At 50.0% G+C, this 21,503-nt stretch overlaps 10 protein-coding genes across 10 annotated transcripts; 3 read left to right on the top strand and 7 right to left on the bottom strand.

Moving 5' to 3' along the window:
* Positions 1–127: 127 nt before the first annotated feature.
* On the bottom strand, positions 128–2,733 carry AA0111_g6472 (hypothetical protein; the record flags this gene model as incomplete). Its single annotated transcript, XM_028652698.1, has 5 exons — positions 128–429; positions 491–1,201; positions 1,343–1,444; positions 1,541–1,577; positions 1,636–2,733. The coding sequence occupies 5 exons, from the start codon at positions 2,731–2,733 to the stop codon at positions 128–130; spliced, it is 2,250 nt and encodes a 749-aa protein (XP_028505652.1).
* A 1,670-nt stretch (positions 2,734–4,403) lies between these two features.
* AA0111_g6471 (hypothetical protein) lies at positions 4,404–5,873 on the top strand (the record flags this gene model as incomplete). The annotated part of the gene is made up of 1 exon (XM_028652697.1): positions 4,404–5,873. The coding sequence occupies one exon, from the start codon at positions 4,404–4,406 to the stop codon at positions 5,871–5,873; it is 1,470 nt and encodes a 489-aa protein (XP_028505649.1).
* A 1,248-nt stretch (positions 5,874–7,121) lies between these two features.
* Positions 7,122–7,675, bottom strand: AA0111_g6470 (hypothetical protein; the record flags this gene model as incomplete). Its single annotated transcript, XM_028652696.1, has 2 exons — positions 7,122–7,466; positions 7,526–7,675. The coding sequence occupies 2 exons, from the start codon at positions 7,673–7,675 to the stop codon at positions 7,122–7,124; spliced, it is 495 nt and encodes a 164-aa protein (XP_028505650.1).
* A 2,156-nt stretch (positions 7,676–9,831) lies between these two features.
* On the top strand, positions 9,832–10,058 carry AA0111_g6469 (hypothetical protein; the record flags this gene model as incomplete). The annotated part of the gene is made up of 2 exons (XM_028652694.1): positions 9,832–9,894; positions 9,948–10,058. The coding sequence occupies 2 exons, from the start codon at positions 9,832–9,834 to the stop codon at positions 10,056–10,058; spliced, it is 174 nt and encodes a 57-aa protein (XP_028505820.1).
* A 375-nt stretch (positions 10,059–10,433) lies between these two features.
* Positions 10,434–11,129, bottom strand: AA0111_g6468 (hypothetical protein; the record flags this gene model as incomplete). The annotated part of the gene is made up of 1 exon (XM_028652693.1): positions 10,434–11,129. The coding sequence occupies one exon, from the start codon at positions 11,127–11,129 to the stop codon at positions 10,434–10,436; it is 696 nt and encodes a 231-aa protein (XP_028505819.1).
* Positions 11,130–11,863: 734 nt separating this feature from the next.
* Positions 11,864–13,985, top strand: AA0111_g6467 (NAD-dependent malic enzyme; the record flags this gene model as incomplete). Its single annotated transcript, XM_028652692.1, has 7 exons — positions 11,864–11,946; positions 12,011–12,014; positions 12,066–12,287; positions 12,338–12,670; positions 12,717–13,117; positions 13,168–13,535; positions 13,585–13,985. 7 exons carry the CDS (start codon positions 11,864–11,866, stop codon positions 13,983–13,985), a joined length of 1,812 nt encoding a protein of 603 aa, XP_028505812.1.
* A 271-nt stretch (positions 13,986–14,256) lies between these two features.
* AA0111_g6466 (hypothetical protein) lies at positions 14,257–14,962 on the bottom strand (the record flags this gene model as incomplete). The annotated part of the gene is made up of 3 exons (XM_028652691.1): positions 14,257–14,696; positions 14,770–14,852; positions 14,916–14,962. 3 exons carry the CDS (start codon positions 14,960–14,962, stop codon positions 14,257–14,259), a joined length of 570 nt encoding a protein of 189 aa, XP_028505811.1.
* Positions 14,963–15,467: 505 nt separating this feature from the next.
* AA0111_g6465 (hypothetical protein) lies at positions 15,468–16,539 on the bottom strand (the record flags this gene model as incomplete). Its single annotated transcript, XM_028652690.1, has 2 exons — positions 15,468–16,220; positions 16,279–16,539. The coding sequence occupies 2 exons, from the start codon at positions 16,537–16,539 to the stop codon at positions 15,468–15,470; spliced, it is 1,014 nt and encodes a 337-aa protein (XP_028505814.1).
* Positions 16,540–17,004: 465 nt separating this feature from the next.
* AA0111_g6464 (hypothetical protein) lies at positions 17,005–17,805 on the bottom strand (the record flags this gene model as incomplete). Its single annotated transcript, XM_028652689.1, has 1 exon — positions 17,005–17,805. The coding sequence occupies one exon, from the start codon at positions 17,803–17,805 to the stop codon at positions 17,005–17,007; it is 801 nt and encodes a 266-aa protein (XP_028505813.1).
* A 2,055-nt stretch (positions 17,806–19,860) lies between these two features.
* Positions 19,861–21,471, bottom strand: AA0111_g6463 (hypothetical protein; the record flags this gene model as incomplete). The annotated part of the gene is made up of 2 exons (XM_028652688.1): positions 19,861–20,460; positions 20,515–21,471. The coding sequence occupies 2 exons, from the start codon at positions 21,469–21,471 to the stop codon at positions 19,861–19,863; spliced, it is 1,557 nt and encodes a 518-aa protein (XP_028505816.1).
* Positions 21,472–21,503: the final 32 nt, after the last annotated feature.

Genomic DNA, 21,503 nt, shown 5'->3' with positions numbered 1-21,503 from the left:
TTCTGATCGCTACTGCGAGAGAACTTGTACTGTGTCAGGGTATCTCGGATGTCATCGGCGCAGATGAGGATCGCGGAAAGTGGATCTGAGTATTGGTGAGCTGATCAGTATATATCCCACATGAGTTTCATACGGAGGGATCGCTACTTCTCATCTCATGTGACGTGATATCGATGAACTCGTTCTGCTGGCGCTTTGCCTCTTCTGCTTCCTGTATTCGCCGTTCTTGCAGGCCTTGCACCCACTTCAGATGCGAGATATCTGTAAGTGATCCCATGACGCTGACGAGTTCACCGTCGGCACTTAGCTCTGGCTGACTAGCTGCCAGGACCCAATACTCGATTCGTGCGCCATCGATGTCTCGGGGTTGACATGCAGAGTTCGCGAACTGCAGCTCACGGCTTACTGGCTTGTGGTGAGTGATCATGTCTTAGTATTGACAATCAGTGTTAGTATATGTAACAAATGAATGCCATAGAACGTCGCGTACAGTCCCACATTTCCCGTGCAGCCCTTTTACTTTCCCCCACCATCATGTCGATAGACCATGGCAGTTTATCTCCTGTAGACGAGACACCAGTCATTTCGTAGTATCGGTCGTTCGCCTCTACCAGAAGACCATCTGGGTCGAATAAGTACATGCCCATGGGCGATAGTTCAGTCATTCGCCGCATGCGTCCAGTCTGAAGCTGAAGCTGTCGAGACATCTGCTCTCTTTGTAGGGTGGCTATCTCCGCGGCTTGTTTGCTCCGGCACACCTCGTCTTCGAAAAGAAGCACCGAAGCTAGCGACGTAGCGATCTGTCTGTTGAGCATGGCCATAAAAGACCTGTACTCCTGGTCATATGCTCTCCGGGGATTGATGCCTAGCACCAATAAAGCGCACACGTTGTCTGCGTTGGTTGGTCGTAAGGGTAAAACCATAGCTTCTCTACATGGATCCTTGTAGCCTCGCCACTCGATAACGTCTAGAAGCGGTTGTGGAAGTGTATTGTCCTTGATGCTTAACATCATGGGCTCTAGGGTTTGTGTAGCGTTTCGAAAAGCCGGTGTCAGGAAACCATCACTATCTCCGAGATCTAACCTGTCGGGGGAGACTGCATGCCCTCTCGGCACTCCGATTGATCCTTCAAAAACGCAACACTTTGTAGCTGTTGGGGCGGCATTCGAGTGCGAAGAAGCATTCTCGGCGCCCTCCGATTCTGTAACAGTGTACAAGAGGGCAAAAGGTACGTCGTAATCATTGTGATTCAGGCCGTCCAGAACTCTCATCCAGAATTCCTCTCAAAGGCAAACACGATGTTAGTTTTCGTCTGGTAGAACACTCATAAGTGTACACTTACTGACGGTACGTGTGGCATTCATGCACTCCCCGAGATAGCGCAACAGCCACATCCTTCTTGCGCTAATGGACTCAACCGTGGTGTCGAATGCGTTGAGGTAGACTGTAATTCATGTTTGAGTCAGCGTGCCTATTACTCCCGTCCAGCCCAGCCCAGCTTCACCATGGAGCTATCACAATAAGATGCAATATTACCTACACCCTAAGACGCGCTCAGTACCACCAAAGACTGGTACCTATCATTATGTGAGTGATACGTATCCAAAGAACAGAACCCATAGCATCAACACTCACGAAAGACCAGGTAAAGAAAGCCTCTTCCATATAACCGTACCGCATGATGGGCAATGGCTGGTTGTGATTAAGCTGTGCATGACCTGTCCGCGCACATTCGCGAATTACAGGTCCAACTGCATGCCACATCTCGCCAAAAGGGCCTGAGAAGCCAGTTCCCATTAAAGCCGGATGTTTGTCGCCTGTCACATCGTCTCTGTAAGCCTCATTGTAAAGCATGGTTAAGTCTTCGCCCCAGAACACGGAAGATGGGTGAGGATTGCGCATGACCAAACAGATGATCTCCCGAAATTGAATAGACCATCTATTCATAGCCCCTAACGGTGTTTTTGCCCAGTCAATGTTCCTTACGAATTGGAGATGATCCGAGAGAACACCTCTTGGGTGCGGTACTGTCCAGTCTGGCACAGAAGAGTCGGGTGTAGACAAGGTTATCGATGAGATACTCGAGGAGCTGTTTCTGTCACGATCGTTTCCGAGGACTACAAATGGGAATTCAGGTTCCTGCACGTCCTCAATAATCTCCCGGGTTGGTATAGCCTCGGCAGAAGCTAAAGCTTTAGCTACATCGCCAGGCAGATCGCCAGTATATCTCTCTTTCTTGAGGCGTGGTACTGATGCACACAACTGGTCCCCTTCAGAAATATCCTCATCTTTGAAAAGCGTGTGCCCGCTGATCAGCCGCCAGTTGGGATAGATCGAGATGCCCAACCATAACCAGTTCTCGAATTCTATGGTGATCGGAAAGAGATCTCGAGAATCGTTGAATCTGCTAAGATTCGTCGCCCATATCCGAAATTCGTCATGTGATGCTCCAGTACCGGTAGAATCATGAAACCTTGACGAGGTACCGATTATTTGTTCTAGCAGCTGCTCCCGCTCTCTCAGTGCTGCATTGCAGAAGACGGGTTGGATTGGAATTTGGCTTTCCTTGGCATAATCGTCTGTGTTGAGCATGAAAATAGGTCGATTGTCGAGATCCAATAGTCGCGGAAGAGTACATGTGTTGAGTAAATCAAGAGCGGCATCTCGTCGTTGGTCCTGGCGTAAAGTGGAAGGTGCTGTAGGCAGCGGTAGCTGGAGGAACGAGCTGCCCATTGATTCTCGGTTTGTAGGATGTCTGAGCCCTGCGCGTAGGTAAGATGAGGTACATTAGAGATAGGTTAGGGGTGTTTGTGCGATATCAGGATATAGTGTGTGATGTGAAGGAGCGTGACGAAATGTGCCTAAGCTGCTTGCAAGACGCTTCCAGCACATGCCGATAGCGATGCATCGTGCGAACGCAGCTACCCGGACCGTAGCGATTAGATCAAGATTGGAAGGCACATCATAGATAAGCTGGTCTCGGAGGGTAGGTTGTCTAGCTTTTTATATACTGTCCTGACAGCCTCTCTGGGACCGTTAGTTACATTCATGGGTTCTTTCGCGTAGCGCTTCGCGACCTCTCTATCCATGAAGCTTCGATGAAGTGTCGTCCTATCAATTCAGACCAACTCAATTGACATGTTGATAGCGCGTGTGCAACGGAAGGATACAAGGCGAGGATAATCTTGCTCAGAGTCGATTAGGTAGAATGGGTGTCGTGCGTTGTATAGCAAACACGCTAGTTGAAGATGACGTCACGCGTTCGCAGCACCGCATGGAGTCTAACACAACGCACAGGAGTAGACATTAAAGACTGGGAAGGTTGGGTAGATGAGAACCAGACAGCGGATGTGCTTGTTGTTTAGCTACGGATCGATGACGCATCCCGGCGTAAAGAACTTATAGATGTCGGCACACCCCTTGCTGGTGAAAAGTTAAGGACACTGATATTTGGGACTATATCTAGATCTCATTGTAGCGTATGTTGATTCCTGGAACGCTAGCATGTACCCGCTACATATCTCCGGTGGGTAAGATCGGGGTATTCTGCGGGCTAGAAAAGCACATACAGTGTCCAGAAATCCGCGTGTTGGATCGTGCATCGATATATGCTCCGAGAACCTCCTGTGATGATCTCAACGCCAGAACCCTCGTCTTCGAACGTACGATAAGGTTTTCATGGCTTGCAGAACACATCTCTGACATGACATAGCTGATCCGAAGTCAAGAGTGGTGAGGCCGACAGTCCTGTCATTTTGGCAAATCTCGGCGTAATCGCGTCTCCACAATTTAATCCGGTTCAGGGCGGTAGGCTCTTTTCTTCCTGTAGATTCTCCGCCAAAGAGTTTCTTCACGCTTTTCTTGTTCCTGCAGTCCCTCTTGCTCACAGTAGCGACTGTATGACTGATGGATAACAGCATGTAAAAAGACCCATCGCGACGAGAGAGCGCCGGAAAGCCTACTTTTCATCGGTTAATACAAGCCCAACGAATTAGCGATGTCAATGGCGCACGACTGCCGCATTCGATAGTCTCCAGGTCCCAATTTAGTAAAGCAGGGTCGGATCTGCCCAGGGAGGAGATCATGATCAGGGGCGATCCGACACGCTAACACTGTACACAGCGCAAGATCTACAGGACCATGCAGATCGACATCTACCAATATGCGCTTCCGCGACTGTCCCATGTGTTCGGCGACGCTAAAGAGGTGACAAGGACAATAGTTCGTGACAGACTGCAACGCAAAGTGAGGGCAGGATGACGATTGGAGTCCGCACGACTCATGTTGTGAGAGTGGTTAAAGACGCGAGGCATGATTGCTCGTTGCGGTTGACAGGGGCTCTGCATCTCTTCGTCTTCTAGGTCGTACTTTCTGCTGGTACCAAGGTTGAGAAAAGAGTCAATATGCGTCTCCCAGTCCCATCTCTAGCTCTTCTGAGCATTCTCCCGACGTCGCTTGCTGCACCCGCACCTGCACCAGCCCCGGTGGTAGCAGAAATCGCGCCAATCCCAACGCCAGGATCCTCTACTGAACAGGTCCAAAGTCTGGATGAAAGACAACTGCTGAACAACGTTATTCCTGGCCTACTTCCTGGCGTAATCTCTCTCGTCGATAACCTTCTCGGCGATGTGAACGAAGCTGTTGCACAGGGCAATCCCACAAAGGTGCTCAGCATCCTCTCGCAACTTCAACCTACCACGCGACCGACGAATATCGAAGCCGCGGTAGCAAGACACTCCAAAATCTGGGCGAGTCCAACCACACGAACAGACTTTTTTGCTGCCGTTGCAACTCAAATAGCTGATGGCCTGGTGCTCGATGGAACCCTAAATGCCGCCCTGACTGGTGGTCTACCAGTTGGTGAAAACAGCGTCAACAACAACAACCCACCTACTTCTGGTATCTATCCTAAGAAGGATAGCGCAGATGCTCCGTACACGCTCTCAGAATCTGCACTTCGCAAAGCGATTTTCATCCCACCCAGCTTCACATATGGCGAGAAACGTCCTGTGATCTTTGTGCCAGGTACTGGTGCTTATGGAGGTTTCAACTTCGCCAACAACCTTAGGAAGCTGCTGGCAGGCGAGAGTTATGCCGATCCAGTATGGCTCAATATTCCCGGTGCCATGCTCGGCGACGCGCAAACGAATGCCGAATACATTGCCTACGCTATAAACTACATCAGCGCCGTTTCGCGTACCAACAAGCAGAATATCGCCGTTATTTCTTGGTCCCAAGGTGGTCTAGACACACAATGGGTGTTGAAATACTGGCCTTCAACCCGCAGAGTTGTCACGGATTTCCTTCCTGTATCTCCGGATTTCAAGGGCACCGTTTTGGCCAACGTCATATGCTTGACGGCAAACAGCAACCAAGCCCTTGGTCCCTGTGATCCTTCCGTTATCCAGCAAGAAGCTACTTCGGATTTCGTTAGGGCTCTCAGGAGTGGTGGTGGGGACAGCGCATACGTTCCCACTACAACCTTCTACTCGGGTTTCTTCGATGAGATTGTCGAGCCTCAGCAAGGTACTGGCGCCTCCGCCTTCATCAACGATGCGCGCAACGTTGGTGTCTCCAACAACGAAGTACAACGCGTTTGTGCTGGGCAGCTAGGAGGCTCAGTCTACGGTCATGCTGGCGTTTTGTTCAACCCACTGACTTACGCATTAATTGTTGATGCGCTTCAGAACGACGGACCGGGTAACTTGGGGCGCATCGACGTGAAGAGTGTTTGCAGCAGCTACGCCGCCCCTGGACTCGATCTTGATGATGTCTTGGCCACCAGCGGGCTGATTCCGGTGGCTGGCGCATTGCTTTTGGCATACCCACAGAAGTCGTTGACGGAGCCTGAGTTGAGGGCCTACGCCACGTAATCTGCATGTATAGACAGTCATGACAATATCGTAATCAGTAATGTGTTTTATGATTTGATACATCAATCCTTCCAGTTGCTCGTATCACGAAAGTCCCTCAACACGTTGTTTCTTCTACCGTGCATTAATACCATAGCCAACCTTGTTGATGTCACAACTGCTAACCACAGCAAAACCTTCCAAAACACCTTCTGACTACGACGATCGTGCAATAGACATCGCAAGATGTATCGAACCAAGCTATCAACTAGTGAAGTGAGTAGAGGTCAATTAGTCTAAGTCATGTGCCTGTTGTAGCCTCGCCTATCATTCTTCCCTCTTGGAAGTCGGTGTGGGAGCTAGCAAAGGCCCACAGAGCTGCGGCGAAGGAGATGAACTCGTGATGTTCGAGTAAGCTGGGTGAGATCCGAAGCTTCCAACTCCTGGTGTAGTCATGTAAGTGTTCCAGTTGGTCTGATGGCTGGGGGCCGGGATCATTATCGTCTGTTGATCCGGAAGCTTGACTATTCTCTCCGCATTCTCCTTGTTCTGCTTCATTTTATCTTCACCTACAGCATTTATCTTCGTTGCGGCCACCCGTTCTGCAGCAGCCTTCATGAACACTTTCTGCACTTGTGTGATTGCTTTGGGATTTAGGGCCTTTTCAGCTCTATCTATCTCCAAAAACTTTGCTACTTTTTGTTCTCGCGAGAGTTTTTTGAAAGCTGCGATGCTTATTGCGCGACAGGATGGGTCGGAAAAGTCCGGTAGGCCTGGAAATGTGGGCGCCTTCGTGATCGATTTGCTGTTTCCCTAAATGCCGTACGTAACTGGGCGTATGCGGCTGTTGGGAAACCGGATTCGGTACGTGAAACGACCTTGGTTGATCCGAAGCACCATTTCGATGTCCTTGTCGTAATGATGATATCCTATTTTGCTGGTACACTTGTGGGATGGTTTGAGAGTCAGGAAATGAACGTTGCATTCCATGCCTCTGCTGGAGATTGAGTAACTGGGCCAGTTCCATAGCAACAGATGCCTCGATTTCTTGGTTCCGACGATGGTAGTACTGCAGGTCGGTAAGGGTTAGAGTTCCGGAAAGCTCAGGAGAAGTAAACTGGCCGGGATACGCGTAGAGCAAACGAGGGTCGATGCAGTTGTGCGTAAGGAGCGGTACCCTTGCCATGTTAGGAGCCGGAGGTGCTGGTGGACTAGTATCGGTTGGAACAGAATATGTCGGCACTATAGGCTGATTGTGGTTCTGCATTACTAGAGGAGGCGTAAGCGTTGATTGAGTAGCGCGAAGTGGAAGAAGTGATAGGAAAAACCATTAAGCAATAGATTCAGGGAAGGGTCACACGTACCTTTTACGTTCTTGGCTGCAACCTGTGTGATCCTTTCACTCTCATACTTCTTCCAGGCGTCGCTAGGCGGAATATCGCGACCCAGTAACCGGTATGGACCCTTCTCCTGCGCGCGACGAATGAGAAACAAAGCGAGACACTCTAGGTTCTCCGTGAAATCATTAAGCTCGGCCGGAAGGTCTTGGTGGCGACGCTCGATTGCGAAGAAGACACGCTCGAAGACGAGGCCATCACCATCGGTGTAGGAGCCCTGGCCCATGTTAGTTCTCCGATTGCAGCAGAAACAAGTACAGACACGAGGTAACCCACAGACTTGCTGGTAGAAGAGTCGAGCACGCGCTGAATGTACGGCGTAATATCGAGATTACGATGCAAAACATGCTGGAAAGCGTAGCGCAGGTAGGGCATCAGCGTATGTGCGACCCATTGCAGGTCAACAGGCAGCGTCGGGGCGCTCATGTTAGGCAATATAACTTAGCGACAGTGAGATCCGTAACAAAAAATGCTGAAGACACTGCGAGAGGGCCACTGGGATTGAAGAAGGTGAAACCCGAAGTACGTGATACCGGGCGCCGCATTCACCTCAACTTTTTTGTACTCTGTGTGAAAGCGGCCTCCACACTGTAGCATTTCCATTCTTGCAAGTGGCTGGTAGCGATGTAAATAACTGTAGTGAATAAGGCATCATTTTCACCGTGCCGGGATGATAAAATGCCTTCTTCGGGATGACAGAGACATGTAGCGCTTTGAAGGCGTGCATCGATCATATTCACAAAATACTTTGACAAACACTGGATCACTTCTTCAACAGCGAATCGACATGAAACATTACGAAACGAGTAGCAGAAGGCATAATTCATGGCGAACGCGGCTCGAACACCTTCACGTTGACCGTGGATGGGTATGTCATGACCGTGCTAGATAATCAGACTATGATCGTGTACCTGATCTGATAAGCGACCTGTATAGACAGTTGGCTGATCACGGTGAAAGAGCCGTTGGTAAACTTTAAGGCGCACTTCTGTCGGAAGCATAGTGAGGAGCGCAGGACATTGAGCATTCAGAGGTACTGCGAGCCTTTTGAAATACCGATAGTTGAGTATGCCACCATATTCATGCTGGGAGAATGATACACTTAAAACAAATGTTGTTGTCGAGATTGTAGTTGGGAATCTCGGGAGAGATGGATGGCGGCGGGATAATTTGGAAGGGATTCGTGGCTGCGAACGTCGCTTCAGTAGCAGAAGTTTGGCGGACTGATCAATAGGGCGTTTGTGCATACGAAGTGACTTGTTCAACATAATCGGGGAAACATTGTTGGCGGCTTTCCGGTGCTGGCGTAGCAGAAGGGCAGTCGCGTCCTAGCGTTTATGTGAGGACGCGTCTGCGCAAGTGACGCAGTTTAAAGATGACGTAATGGCCATCATCTTCCTCTCCACTCTATTTCACTCCACTCAGTTTCTCCGCCAATCCCATGTGCACGCACATACTCTCATTTATATATTCAAAACGGCTTCGAGAGCAACCGTCAATTTTCAGGAAATCTAGAATAAGGGCTTATTGGGCGTGCGTAAAGCCGAGGTACATTGTGGTTCGGGGAGGAGTACAAGCAAATGACCGACCGAAGCCTCAAGCCAAAGCCGGTATAGAATTCCCACACTACTTCCCTAGCAGTTTGGAAAGCGCGGAAATGTCGTGCAAACCACTCCGTTCGTAGCATCTTATGGTCGCCTTCTCTCATGCTGACATTCCAGCCCCTAGGGCGTAGGTAAGCAGCAGTACGGCGCAGCACAACCGTCTTTTCATTAGCTACCGGGCATCGACTCATTCGAGAGTCCCCGGGAGCGCTCGGATATTAACTATGGAGTGGCCGCATGCCTCTGCAAGAGTGCGGCGAAGCACACCTGTCTTATCTACCTGGTAGCTTTCCAGGACCGGTCAAGGCATCAGAACTCGGTTTCTTGCTAAATGGTATACCTATTTCGAGAGGCTGGCTACTACGTTTGGACTCTAGAAGAGGAAGGTTAAATCACGTAACCATCTTTCATAGCCGTAGAAGGAATGCAGTTCTTACCCAGCTAATAACCCTAGCTTTGACTCTCCATAGTCAGACTAAGGGATCATGCATCAACTTGGCAATACTGCAACACGGTGGCGCCGAAAGACGATGGATCACAGCGTGCAGCGAAGTCAGCATTGACATTTCATCCAGCCAGTGCGACAAAGCAGCAGTACTCCATCGGCAGCGCCGTACATTTCGGCTAGGAGAAGATGATGGAATTGGGGGTGAATCAATATTCGACCGCAGCTTAGCACACTATCCAGTATTCGATGGGATCATGGGGTACTAGAACGGGAAAAGGGAGTGGTTCATCCGTGTCTCCAGCAAAGCGGCAAGGGCGACTGTGTATCAAAAGGATGGCGTATTAAAGCGCCTCTTCGTCCCTGCCGGACTGCCCGTTCTCACTATCCACTTTATCAACACCTCGCATTCCCTCTCTATCCGCAGAGATCTTCGTTGCTCTTTACTCTTCTGCCCTAGACCACGACTTGGAACAAATATCCTCTTCTTTGGGAAAACAACGATCTTCCGACTCTTCCAACGCTAAGTCAAAATGAAGTTCGCTGTCATCAGCACAGTGATCTATACCGCCACTGTTCTTGCCGCTCCTGGAGCCGTATGTCTTGCCAAACCACAGTGTCAAATGCCTGACTAACACACTACCATCAGATTTCGCTCAGCCGTTCCTTCAAGACCATTTCGGTGCGCGATGACAACAATGTCGAGGGTACTAGTCATATTGCCTGTGTCGAGTGTCCATGCGAAGTATGTCTTCCTTAGTTCACATCTCTCTTCCCTCGAAGGTGTATCGATGATTCAGATGACTCAAAGATAGTCCTCGAGCTGATTACTTTACTAGGGCTTCTCTGGCCACTGTAAATGCGTCAACAATGGTTGCTGCTGTGATATGACAAACCCTGGACAACCGCCTGCAGGTGGCTGGTAGAGGTATTATTTTTCAGTGGGAATCTTCGAGATACGGAAGCTGAAGCTCTAGAACGCCTCTTTTCTTGTAGGAATAATGTGTCTCGGCTTCTGAGCTTGGCATGGAAGCTGTATGTGTTGGGTCTTTGGACCTTATTCTTGCCAAAGCAGTGAGACAACATTTGGGATTGATGACAGTGATGGGCGCTGGGAGGCTGTATAAGATCTAGCCTAACTCAGTACATCTCTTGAACCACCCAGTCCTTTCGCCACTTTTCTCTTCTTTCTTCCCCTCTTGCTGCTATTAGTACTTTCTCCCATGACTTCAGTAGCATCCCCGCTATTATGTGCAGTATCATCTTTCGTACCACTGGTCCCTTCCGTTTTACTCTTCCCCTCTTCCCCACCTGTTTCTTCACTCGACTCTGTCTTGTTACTCCCATCGCCATCCGCCACATTCTCCATAGTCCTCAATACCATAAGCATAGCAATCGCGAAATCTCCTCCTTTGTCCGCCAGGATCTCGCAGAATTCGCCATTACTATCTTTGCTAGCTCCTTCTATTGTTATCATGTCTTCATTGAAATCTCTGTTTCTCGTTCTCAATGCCTCATAGTAGGTTTGTATAAAGGAATCATCAACGTTTGCTCGATCCATTGCTTGGATTAGTAAGTCTGTTTTTTCGATGACTTCGGACCATGTCCCGTCATCGAACTCGGTTTGCGTGAGGTTAGAGCCATACGCGAGCTTAATCATAGGGACGAGAGAGTCTGTGATCCACGTGGGTGTAATACCTGGAGTGCGAAGTCTGGGTAGAACCTGCGCGAGCTTGGGTGGAATCGAGTTCGTAGCGGAGGTCGCGTCTGAATGTGATGGGACCGCGTGCTGGTACGGCTCGTAAGGCTCAGTTGCGGGCATTTCGTCCATGTCTATGATCTAAGAAACTGAAGATGAGGCTAGCTATCATGAAAGAATACGAGGCATTTTGAAGCACCTATGTATAAAGCGAATGGATTGCTCTTCGAACCGATGGTAGCGCATGACTACGGCGTTTGCCCATAGGATCAGATCGTGCTTACCAGTAAATGGAAGATCGCGCAGTAACATCCCTGGATACTTCATCTGTAGCAATACCTTCTCAGTTGAGTTTCTACCTCAGTACGTCGCTGCGGCCTCGTCGCGTGTTGCAAAACACTACCAAACGATCTCTGAGTTTTCAAGCAATCCTCCACACATGGATCTCTATCCGAAGATGGCCGCAAGATAAAATTCAGCTTCAATTATCAAACAATTCAAGAAGAGTCAAGTTAGCTGTGGCGTTGAGTAGCAGAAGACTAAGAGAGATGTACCCAGTAGCTTGGAACGACCAACAAGTGCCACGTGCACGGTGACAGTGGGCAGCTTCACGTCGACGTCATCATACCGAAACTACGACGCGCAACCAAGTGCGTGCCCAACAACATGTCGGAAATGGCCGGGAATACATGGCGCTTAGGGCGGGGTTGCGACAGATGTTACAACTGGCCTGTAGCATCTGCTGACAGGATATGCTTCCCTGGTGCAAATCGTCGATATCCAGGCAAGCGCTGCTAGCAACCCAGCGGGTACCCAGTCGCATATCTCGAGCCCCGCGTATCACCCACGGAAAGCATATCGCAAGCATGTCGTCTGATACAAAACAGCAAAAGAATGTCAAATTCGGGCATCTGCCTCTTTCTACATCCGGGCCTCTAGAGACCAGTCTGTAAGAAGTGTCTTTGTACGAACTGCATGTGAGACATACACTGACTTCGCACGCGCACCTTTAGGACGGTACGACGTGTAAATTCGCTCGGGCTACCAAACGACTAACGCGCCATTCAGGGCAATGCACTTCTCCGGACGCCGTACTTCAACAAGGGCTCAGCCTTCACCAAGGAAGAGCGCGACACTTTCAAGCTCCATGGCCTCCTCCCCACCAACATCCAGACCCTCGACGAGCAGGTCAAACGCGCATATGCCCAGTACAACTCCCGACCGAGCGACCTTGCGAAGAACACCTTCATGACCAGCCTGAAGGAACAGAACGAGGTGCTATACTACAGGGTGCGCTACAGTTGACAGTGTTGGTCATGGCACGGCTGACGACTACGCAGCTCATCCTCGACCACCTCAAGGAAATGTTCTCTGTTATATACACCCCCACCGAAGGCGAGGCCATAGCAGACTACTCCAAAATCTTCCGACGGCCCGAAGGTTGCTTCCTCAACATCGACGATGCAGACCGCGTCGAGGACGACATGAAACAGTGGGGGAACCCCGAGGATATCGATGTAATTGTCGTGAGCGACGGTCAACAGATTCTGGGAATTGGCGATCAAGGTGTAGGAGCTATCTTGATCAGCATCGCCAAGCTCGTTATCTACACGCTATGTGCTGGAATACATCCTTCGCGGACGCTGCCCGTAGTACTTGACTGCGGCACCGATGTCAGTATAGAGAGTCTGATAAGATGAGGCATGCTGATAAACGTAGAACAAAGATCTCCTCGACGACGAGCTATACCTCGGCATACGGAAAGAGCGAGTCTTTGGCGAGAAATACGATGACTTCGTCGACAAGTTTGTAACGGCTGCAAGGAAGCATTACCCTAAAGCGTACATCCACTTCGAGGATTTTGGACTGAACAATGCACGAAGGATCCTGGATAAGTACACACCTGAGATCGCATGTTTCAACGACGACGTACAAGGGACCGGTTGCGTGACGCTCGCAGCGATCATGGCAGCTTTTAAAGTGAGCGGAACCAAATGGGAAGAAGCTCGCTTTGTCATGTTCGGCTCAGGATCAGCGGGTACGGGAATTGCAGATCAGATCCAAGATGCTATAGTCCAAAACACTGGAAAATCTAAAGAAGAAGCCGGGCGCCAAATCTGGTATCTTACTCCACAGCTCCAGTCAGCTAATGCATGCTAACTTCGATCAGGTGCGTCGATAAACCCGGTCTTCTCTTACAGGGTAAGAAGGACCAACTTACTCCAGCCCAGCTTCCGTTTGCGCGGGACGATAAGGAGTGGGAGGGCAAAGAGCACGGCGATCTGCTGTCCGTCATCAAGGAAGTGAAGCCGCACGTGCTCATTGGTACCTCGACCAAGCCTGGGTCCTTCTCGGAAGACGTCGTTCGAGAAATGGTAAAACACGTCGAACGCCCCGTCATCTTTCCACTCTCAAACCCAACCAAGCTCCACGAAGCCAAGCCGCAAGATCTGTATGACTGGACCGATGGCAAAGCTCTGGTTGCGACAGGTTCGCCATTCCCGCCGGTTAAACACAATGGCAAGGAGTACGATATCTGTGAGTCCGTTGATACTACCTCTGCGTTCACGTTACTGACGACTACAAGCTGAATGCAACAACTCGGTGACATTCCCCGGTATCGGCCTCGGCGCGGTTCTCTGTCGAGCCCGTCTTATGACTCCCGCTCTCCTCGTTGCAGCTGTTCAAGCCCTCGCTTCGGCAGCTCCTGTTCTCAACAATCGTGGAGCCGGCCTGCTTCCAGATGTGGAAGACGTTCGTGAGATCAGCGTTCAAATAGCGAGGAACGTGATCAAGAAGGCTATAGAGGATGATCTAGCTCAAGAGAAGGACATACCAAGTGACGATGCAGAGTTAGAGGAATGGATCAGAGAACAGATGTGGGAAGCAGAATACCGTCCGTTAAAGCTGGTGGAAGAGAGCAACGCAACTGCGCATGCAAGAGGAGAAGCAGGAACAGCGAGCGGACAGAGAGAGGCGAAGCACTGATGTATACAATCATGTTGCACATACATCTCTAACGTATACGTCCACAGTTGCAACACCCCTCCTGACCTACCTTCTTCGCCTTCCTTTCACACGACCATAACATCAAAACATGTGCTATACTTATTTGCACCACCAAAACTCCACACCCTTATCATCATGTGCCGTCCCTTCTCCATGCATTCTGGCCTGTAGAGGACTGTTAGTGAAACGACGTTCTATCGAGCCTCTTCCTCTCTTCTTAATACGATACTGAGAAGAAAATAATATGGACTTACAGATGCAACGTTTGCCAGTTTCCCTTGTCGTGAAGATCTTCCGGTCCCCACCCTGGCGCTGTTACTTTCTTATCCAACGGATATGCGAAACTCTCCTCACTGAACCCGTTCCTCTGCATGAGATTCTCCTCCGTCAACTCCTTTACATCTACAATTTCTTTTTCTTTGCTACCGGCCCAATAAACAGATACTTTCCCTGGGTCACCCATCTCAACACCGCCAAAGTTACCACGGCTGTGACCGTTGCCGCCGAACATGAGGGTTATAGATGACCCAGCCGAGGCGGTTACCATAGGAGCGGGTGCAGTATGTGTGGGCGGTTTGTGACCAGGTTCTTGTGGGATAGAGGGGGCCAAGTATTGAAGGGGGCCTCGTTGGCTTGGGTGGCATGCGTGTGTGTCGGATCTTGAGGCAGCGGCGGGGGGGTCCCATAGATCTGTAGGTGATTAGCCGTGGAAGGAAGTGAGAGCAGAGTACGTGACCAGTTGACGAGGATAGAGATAGCATACACTCAAGGCCTTCATCCTGCCAATTCCCAGGATTCTGCTTTGCGCGGAGCCAACCGTGGCAGAGCTCTGCGTACCAGGGTCCGCTGTGACATGGTCAGTCTGCCGTTTTCCTTTTCAGTACACGTCGTTGTGCAGAACGTACGTACAGTGGATCAATTTCTCTGGGTGGTGTTTCAGCTGCTGCAGCTGCCATATCTGCTCTTATGCCAGTGTTGTTGTGCTGGGTACAGTGTAGCCATGAGTGCGCTAGGGATGTTGCCAGTAGTGGTATTGTGGCGGCTAAGATGATCGGCTTCATCTTGCTTGGAGATTTCTGTTTCTCTGGGGATTATATGATGTATGGGCAGAGAACGTTAGGCAGCACATATTTGTCAGTGATGATATTTGAATGGCTATGAGGATGAACAAAGAGAATGTGTCACAATATTGTTATTCGTAAAATTCCTGATACATTGACGGATATCCGATTGAAGTATTGCATCGATTAAAGCTATATTGGAAACATGCTACTGGTAAACAACGATAGTAGACATCATTTGTAGCGCGTGCAAGGAAAGGACCAAACACCATTCTTACAATCACATATCTTCGCTGTTGACGCAAGATCCTAAGTGACGGAAACGCCTAACGCATACATCGACCAAAACCGACCCCTGTGCCTTTTTCTGACTTTCTCCATAACGTAGCCTCAGTGCCACTTAGAACTGCACTGCGTTCAAACCTTCATATTGCAGCCTTCTATCGTGCATGGCTTCAGTGACCATTGTTATCTGCCTTCCTAGCCATACTAAGAGCTGATCAAGGAGCATAGTGAAGCCCAAAGTAATCCACTTGATGCTATGCAACGCAAACCCACTCATACCAGCTGCCCAGTCCCAGTAAAAACGCAGAGTGTTCATGATGTAGGCACTTACGTTCATCTCCTCTCCCGTCATAGCCTCGTATGCGCGTTCTACAATGAACACAGTGACTTGAGATGTAATCTGATAGAACATGGTCCTGAAAACGAACATGGTCCAGCTTTTGAGCACTCGTGGCAATGTATCCTCGAAAGCTTCACGAAACGTACGCCGAGGTTGGTAAGCTGATTCGCGAAACGTAGTATGTAATCGCTGCCTCTTGTGCCGAAAATCTATGCTGTCCGTGGCGCGTGGAAACCATGTTGAGGGTGAGAAGACTGTTAAACCGGGGAAGGTGGCAGCGGCTGGATGCAAGGCTCCTACGGTCTTGTACTGTGCGACAGGTTCACCAGGAACTACTGAATTGATGGAATATCGGCGACAAAGACCTTCAGAATCGTCATTGTACGTGTTATCGTCAGTTACCGGTTTTTCTGGCACCAGCAGCACATGAATGGAAGGAATTGCAAAGGCAACAGCGAGGAGGAAGGGTAGGCGGACGGCGACTTCAAAGAAGAACATGTACAAGCTTGCGGCTACTATAATATGCAGCTAATACGTAGTCAGCAAATAAGTTGCGCAACCCTTTGATGTACCGGAAGTGTCTTACCGAGTACAATTTAGTTAATTGAAGCAGAGTTTGCTGGCCGTCTTGAAACGCATTGCACAGCTGCGTTGTCGAGCGTACGGGTTCGCTCTCTTTTCTCCTACTTTGAAACGTACCCACGGTGATCTGGCTCAAATCAACGTTTGTTTCATGGTAACAAGGCTGGTTCAGGAAGGCGAGGTCCTGGGGATCCTTGATGCTTCCTAATTCTTGCAGGCTTCGATGCGACTGATTGCGCGTATGGTGATTTGACGCCACCGGCATAGTTGCTAGGTGCTCACGTTGTTCGTGATATTGAATTACAAATTGAGGAAATTGATTGAAGTATGGGGTACAAGTATAGTTGTGATTGCGATGTTTGAAGTGGAGCAACAAGTGGACAAAGAACAAAATTCAGCATCTCCGGATCTAGCATGCTGCACACGCCGATGCGAAATCACGACAACTAGACAAAGCAAAAATCTTTGAGGTGTTGAAAGGCTCAGCTTTGAGCCTGGTATTGGTTGCGAAGCTGAGTGCAGATGTATACTTGTCAGTTTGGCAATCCCACGCGATGTCAGTAAAGGGCACAACTTAAGGTATGACAAGAGGAATGTGAGCGCTGATTTTGTTGCGTGCATGCAAAGGAAGGCAAGTACGAAAGTATAGGGATTGGTGAAGGTACTATAGTATTATCGGTAGCAGTCGCTACCGTCTGCCGTGCTGTATTGCTAATCACAGCCGTGGCCGTTAAACGCTTTCCCGCGCCTCGAGCTCCCAAATCAGAAATTGTACGTTGTGTTCATGATCGTCGTCGTTGTAGTAGTGACCAGTGATGGCATGATCCAATAGCTCTCTTACGAAGTGGTCGTCTTGTCGTCGTATGAATTTGCAAAACTCCTCATACTCCCTTCCTAGTGTAAACTGGACAAAGCATTCGTTCATGACGAAATGAGTAGACTGCGCGATGCTCTCAATGTCTCTCATAGACGGACTGACAACCGAAGATAAGAAGGATGAGATGGTTGCAGTCGTTGCGGAGCCATCCAGAGATGCCAGATAGGCGAAAATGGTGGTTATGCCACGTTCCCCAAATGAAGATCGTATCTGGTCCTCGCGGTCTTGGCTCGTTCGGATTTCGGTCAGTACAATGAGAGTCCTGTTCCCCAGGCGTTCGGCGTCGATGTGATAAGCGCTTTTCCTGTTGCACTGCGGATCGTCCCGGGTCTTTGCATTCACCCCCGCCATGTGGAAGTCGATTTTGAGGGCCGGAGTCGCATTATTCGCGATCAGATGCCGATTGAGGTAAGCGACGAAGTGATTGCGCAGCCTATGAGTGGCCGTGGGGACCTTTTCGGATAAAACGGCAACTGCGAAGTCGTCTGTAGGGTTGGAAATGGTGGGAATGAAAGCTCGACATAGGTCCGTGCCCAAGCGATGCGCTAGTCGGTCGTCGCCAAATACATAGCGTTGGTAGTCCTTGAGGGAAAACGGAAAGTGCGACTCGTCGCTGCCGACGATGTTGTGCAGTGAGAAGACATCCTGGACCATTGAGACTCGAGAGGTCTTCGGACCCTAAAAGATGAATTTCGTGGGTCAAAGAGAGTGTGCGAGCATTTGAGGTCCGCTTGCCGTATAGCTAGCGGCGACCACCGTCTGGATTTCGACCTGCCAAGAATGGGGCTGTGTAAATGTCACTCTTCTCGAAACCGCCCGTCTTCACTAAAATCCCGCACCATACGTCATATGCTAACTTCTCCGGACGTACCTGAGTTCATGGTAGGTTCAGGGCACGTGTCGATGCTCGGAACACTGCAGATCTTTGTTGCCGATTGCGCTCCCAGGGGCAAACGCTGCATAGTGCCGCGTGTCGTTTTCGCCCTGTCACATGTCGCGCGTTGGAACTTATTTGCAGCGTCAACGGCGCATTCTTTGGCATGGAACAGGATCGAAAGCGACAGTCGTCAAGGAGCGGTGTCTCCGAGCGCTAGATGACGGTGAGATACCAGGAAGCGCCGTCGGAACAAGCACCTGCAAATCGAATAGGCTTTCAAGTTCGGAGTGCATGTCAAGAAGGAGACGGAAGACGGGGGGCATAATATCTATTATAGTATTGCATGTTATACATATGCCATGGCCAGCCACCACTCAACAAGCAAGTGCGTAAAAGCTTATTCTCAGAGCACGATGCTTGGCACCTGCTACGCGTGTATGCTGATCAGCCTCATCCAATACAGACAAAGTAGATGCCACACATCAATTTTGTACTGGCAGAGGCCCTAGTTTTTTTTCAGCTGCGAATAGCACCATGACTGAAAACAGTAATGCGCCCCTCCTTATGAGCTTTTGAGAAATTTCAGCCAATTCCCTTCACATCCGTCTGTGAGTCGAGTGATGTATAGGCTCAGGGAGTATCAAGCACTCTAGGATTAGTGAATGAAGAAATCGTGAGCCACATCTAAGAGACTCTTTTCGCGATGTGAGGGCGTCAGAGTGATCTCATTGTAGGCATCCACTGTGAGTCGAACAGGATCGGCATCTGGGTTCACAGCATATGTTCTGTCAGAGGCGTATCGAACCACTTTCGGAGAGCAATGGGCGCCATGTTGTCCAACTTGTCACTGCCGAAGCTGGGGTAATCTGTGCGAAAAAGTGGCCCATGGGCTGCAAAGTATACCTAGCCCCACCAAGTGGACTTGGAGCTCACTAGCGAGAACTTGTAGGTACAAGCGCAAGCTGCGACAATAGGAAAATGAATTGATACTTCATTCCCAGAGATGATGATGCCGGACGGAGAACAACTGTTGCCAGTAGTTCCAAGGTTACATAAAGTAGTGTGCCCCAAGCTCCCTGGATCGCATGTGGGGCGCCTATGATCTGTGAGTATAGACAAACATGAACACAACAATGTTGCCACTTCACCCTTCGCTGACAAGCATCTATGAGTTTTTCCAGGTCGAAACAAGTACAGCCTAACACCTGCGGAAAGCCACTGCAGTGGAAAGCGAACGTCGCGCAATGGCTGCTATTACTGCAGGCTTGTCAGCGATGCGCAAGTCTTGCGGCCTGACAGGAACGTGTGGGCACGGATAGTGATGTGCCATAAGGCACACTTTTACTTCCTACTGGGTTTGAATGGCTGCGCATAGAGAGTGTCTGGGAAGGGACCTATGGCTGTTGTAGATGCCATACGCTGCTTGGGCGCCGATAGCACGACTAAGCGTGGACAACCTCGCGCCAATAAGGACGTAATTCCGCTCCAGGACTTGACTGTAACCACGTGTGTACTCACTGAGCGCTGCAGAAGTTGAGGGTATATAGGGATTGACGCTTGGGTCATAGGTCAAAGCGAGGTGTACTGCTGAAGCAGCCATGGAAAGTCGCGCTGCGGAATATGATAGCACGTGGCTGGGTGGAACCCTCTTGGCCAAGCGCCGGCGTCAGCCTAGTCGCGACTTCCAACATCAACAGACATACAACACGCGTCACTACACTCTCCAGCGCGTCCTGCTTGGCCTCTACCAAGTCGGTATTGTTCATGATCAATCATGTATTTTCCTACTCAAACTAGTAACCCTTGCCACCCTCACAATATTAAGAGCCCATTTACTCGATAGCGATGCGAACAGAAATGGAGCCCTTCGTCGTCTGCGCAACAATCAAGTCATGGTCATATGCGATGTCCTCCTTCACGGTATCCACGAGCTTCGCCCTCGGAAGAACATTGAGTACCATGTACGCGCCCATAATGTACAGCTCACAGTAAGCCAGCTGCTCACCGATGCAGCTGCGGCTTCCTTTTCCGAATGCGATCAGCTTCTTTTGCAGCGTGTAGTTTTGCGACCCATCCTCCAATAGCCAACGTTCGGGAAGGAATTCATCGGGGTCGGGGAAAAGCTCCCTGTTCCAGTGGTTGATCATGGATGTCATGCCAATGGGGGTGCCTCTCGGAATGACCCAGTCAGATTTGCCATCCGCGGACACGTAATGTAAGTCTTCCAAGCGAGCAATCCTGGCTGAGCGATGGGACACACCAGGCATCATGCGCAGACACTCTTGCAGGACAGCCCAGAAGTATGGTACCTTCTCTAGTTCCACCCATTTGAGCGTCTGTAGGTTGATACCGGCGCTGGACAGATCGGCCAGGAGTCTCTGGTGAACCTCTGGCTTTGCCAATGTCCAGTAGGTGAAGACGGTAAGTATAGCCTGCATTCATCGTCAGTCCTCGAAATTTAGAGGCGAAATCCATTTGATACTTACAGCTGTAGTTTCGGTACCCGCAAGCAAAAAGTTGAAACCCTCGCCATTGTAGCGGAACTTCTCCTCCTCAGACATAGTCTTGTCCTTACCCATAACTTCAGCGAAAACACGTCCGTTCTCTGGGTTCTTCAAAGCCTGGCCAATGTACTGGGGAATGGTTACGTTCATGACTCGCATGACAGCCTTGATATCTTCGCCGAGATAATCAGCCATGAACGGTAGGACCTGCGCCATCTTTCGACCCAAAACGTTGTGACGCATCATGTATGCGCTCTTGAAGAATGACTTGACCCAGGTTGCGAAGTTTGGTTCCCAGCCTTCCTGTGCGACAAAACCCATGGGCTCACCGAATGCGTATTGGGAAATCACGTCGGCAGTATAGCAGTTGAATGCTTCTTTGACGTCAAAGGCGCTTTTCCCAGCGAAAGTGAGCATCTTGTTCGCCGTCATCATGGCAAACTCATGTACTTCGCCCTCCAGCTTCAACATCTGTTGACGCGAGAAAAACTTGCTCAATGGCGCCTTCCGTGCGCGGTGTAGGTCATGGTCGACTGTCGAGAATCCAGTTACCGCAACAGGTCCGACTCCACCAGTGTTCAGTTGATGCTGCCACTTGTCGCGCGAGCGACCGGGGCCAGCATATATCTCGTCTGTGAAAGCAGGGTCGGAGCAATGTAGTTCGTCTGGGTTTATGCGTACGATGGGACCGTATTGCTCGTGCATGCGGGCAATGACTTTGCCATATCGTCCTCCGAGCCACCAGTCATAGTATGCTTCGTAGAGGTAGGATGCAGCCGCGATCTTTGGGCCTGGGAAATGAGACAATGGATGGAAAGGTGATATGTTGTAAGCGGCAATAGCGATCCTATAGCCTATCCAGAGAACGGCAAGCCATGTCGCGATCGCGAAGGGAAAAACTGACTTGGAGTCCTGTGAAAGGCCCGAATGGTCGTCCATGTTGGGAATGTTGGGCAGTTCGACGACGCACA

This window comes from Alternaria arborescens (assembly GCF_004154835.1).
Source record: "Alternaria arborescens strain FERA 675 chromosome Unknown contig_14, whole genome shotgun sequence".
In the NCBI taxonomy this organism is placed as follows: domain Eukaryota; kingdom Fungi; phylum Ascomycota; class Dothideomycetes; order Pleosporales; family Pleosporaceae; genus Alternaria; species Alternaria arborescens.
This window is presented reverse-complemented; position numbering and strand designations above follow the sequence as displayed.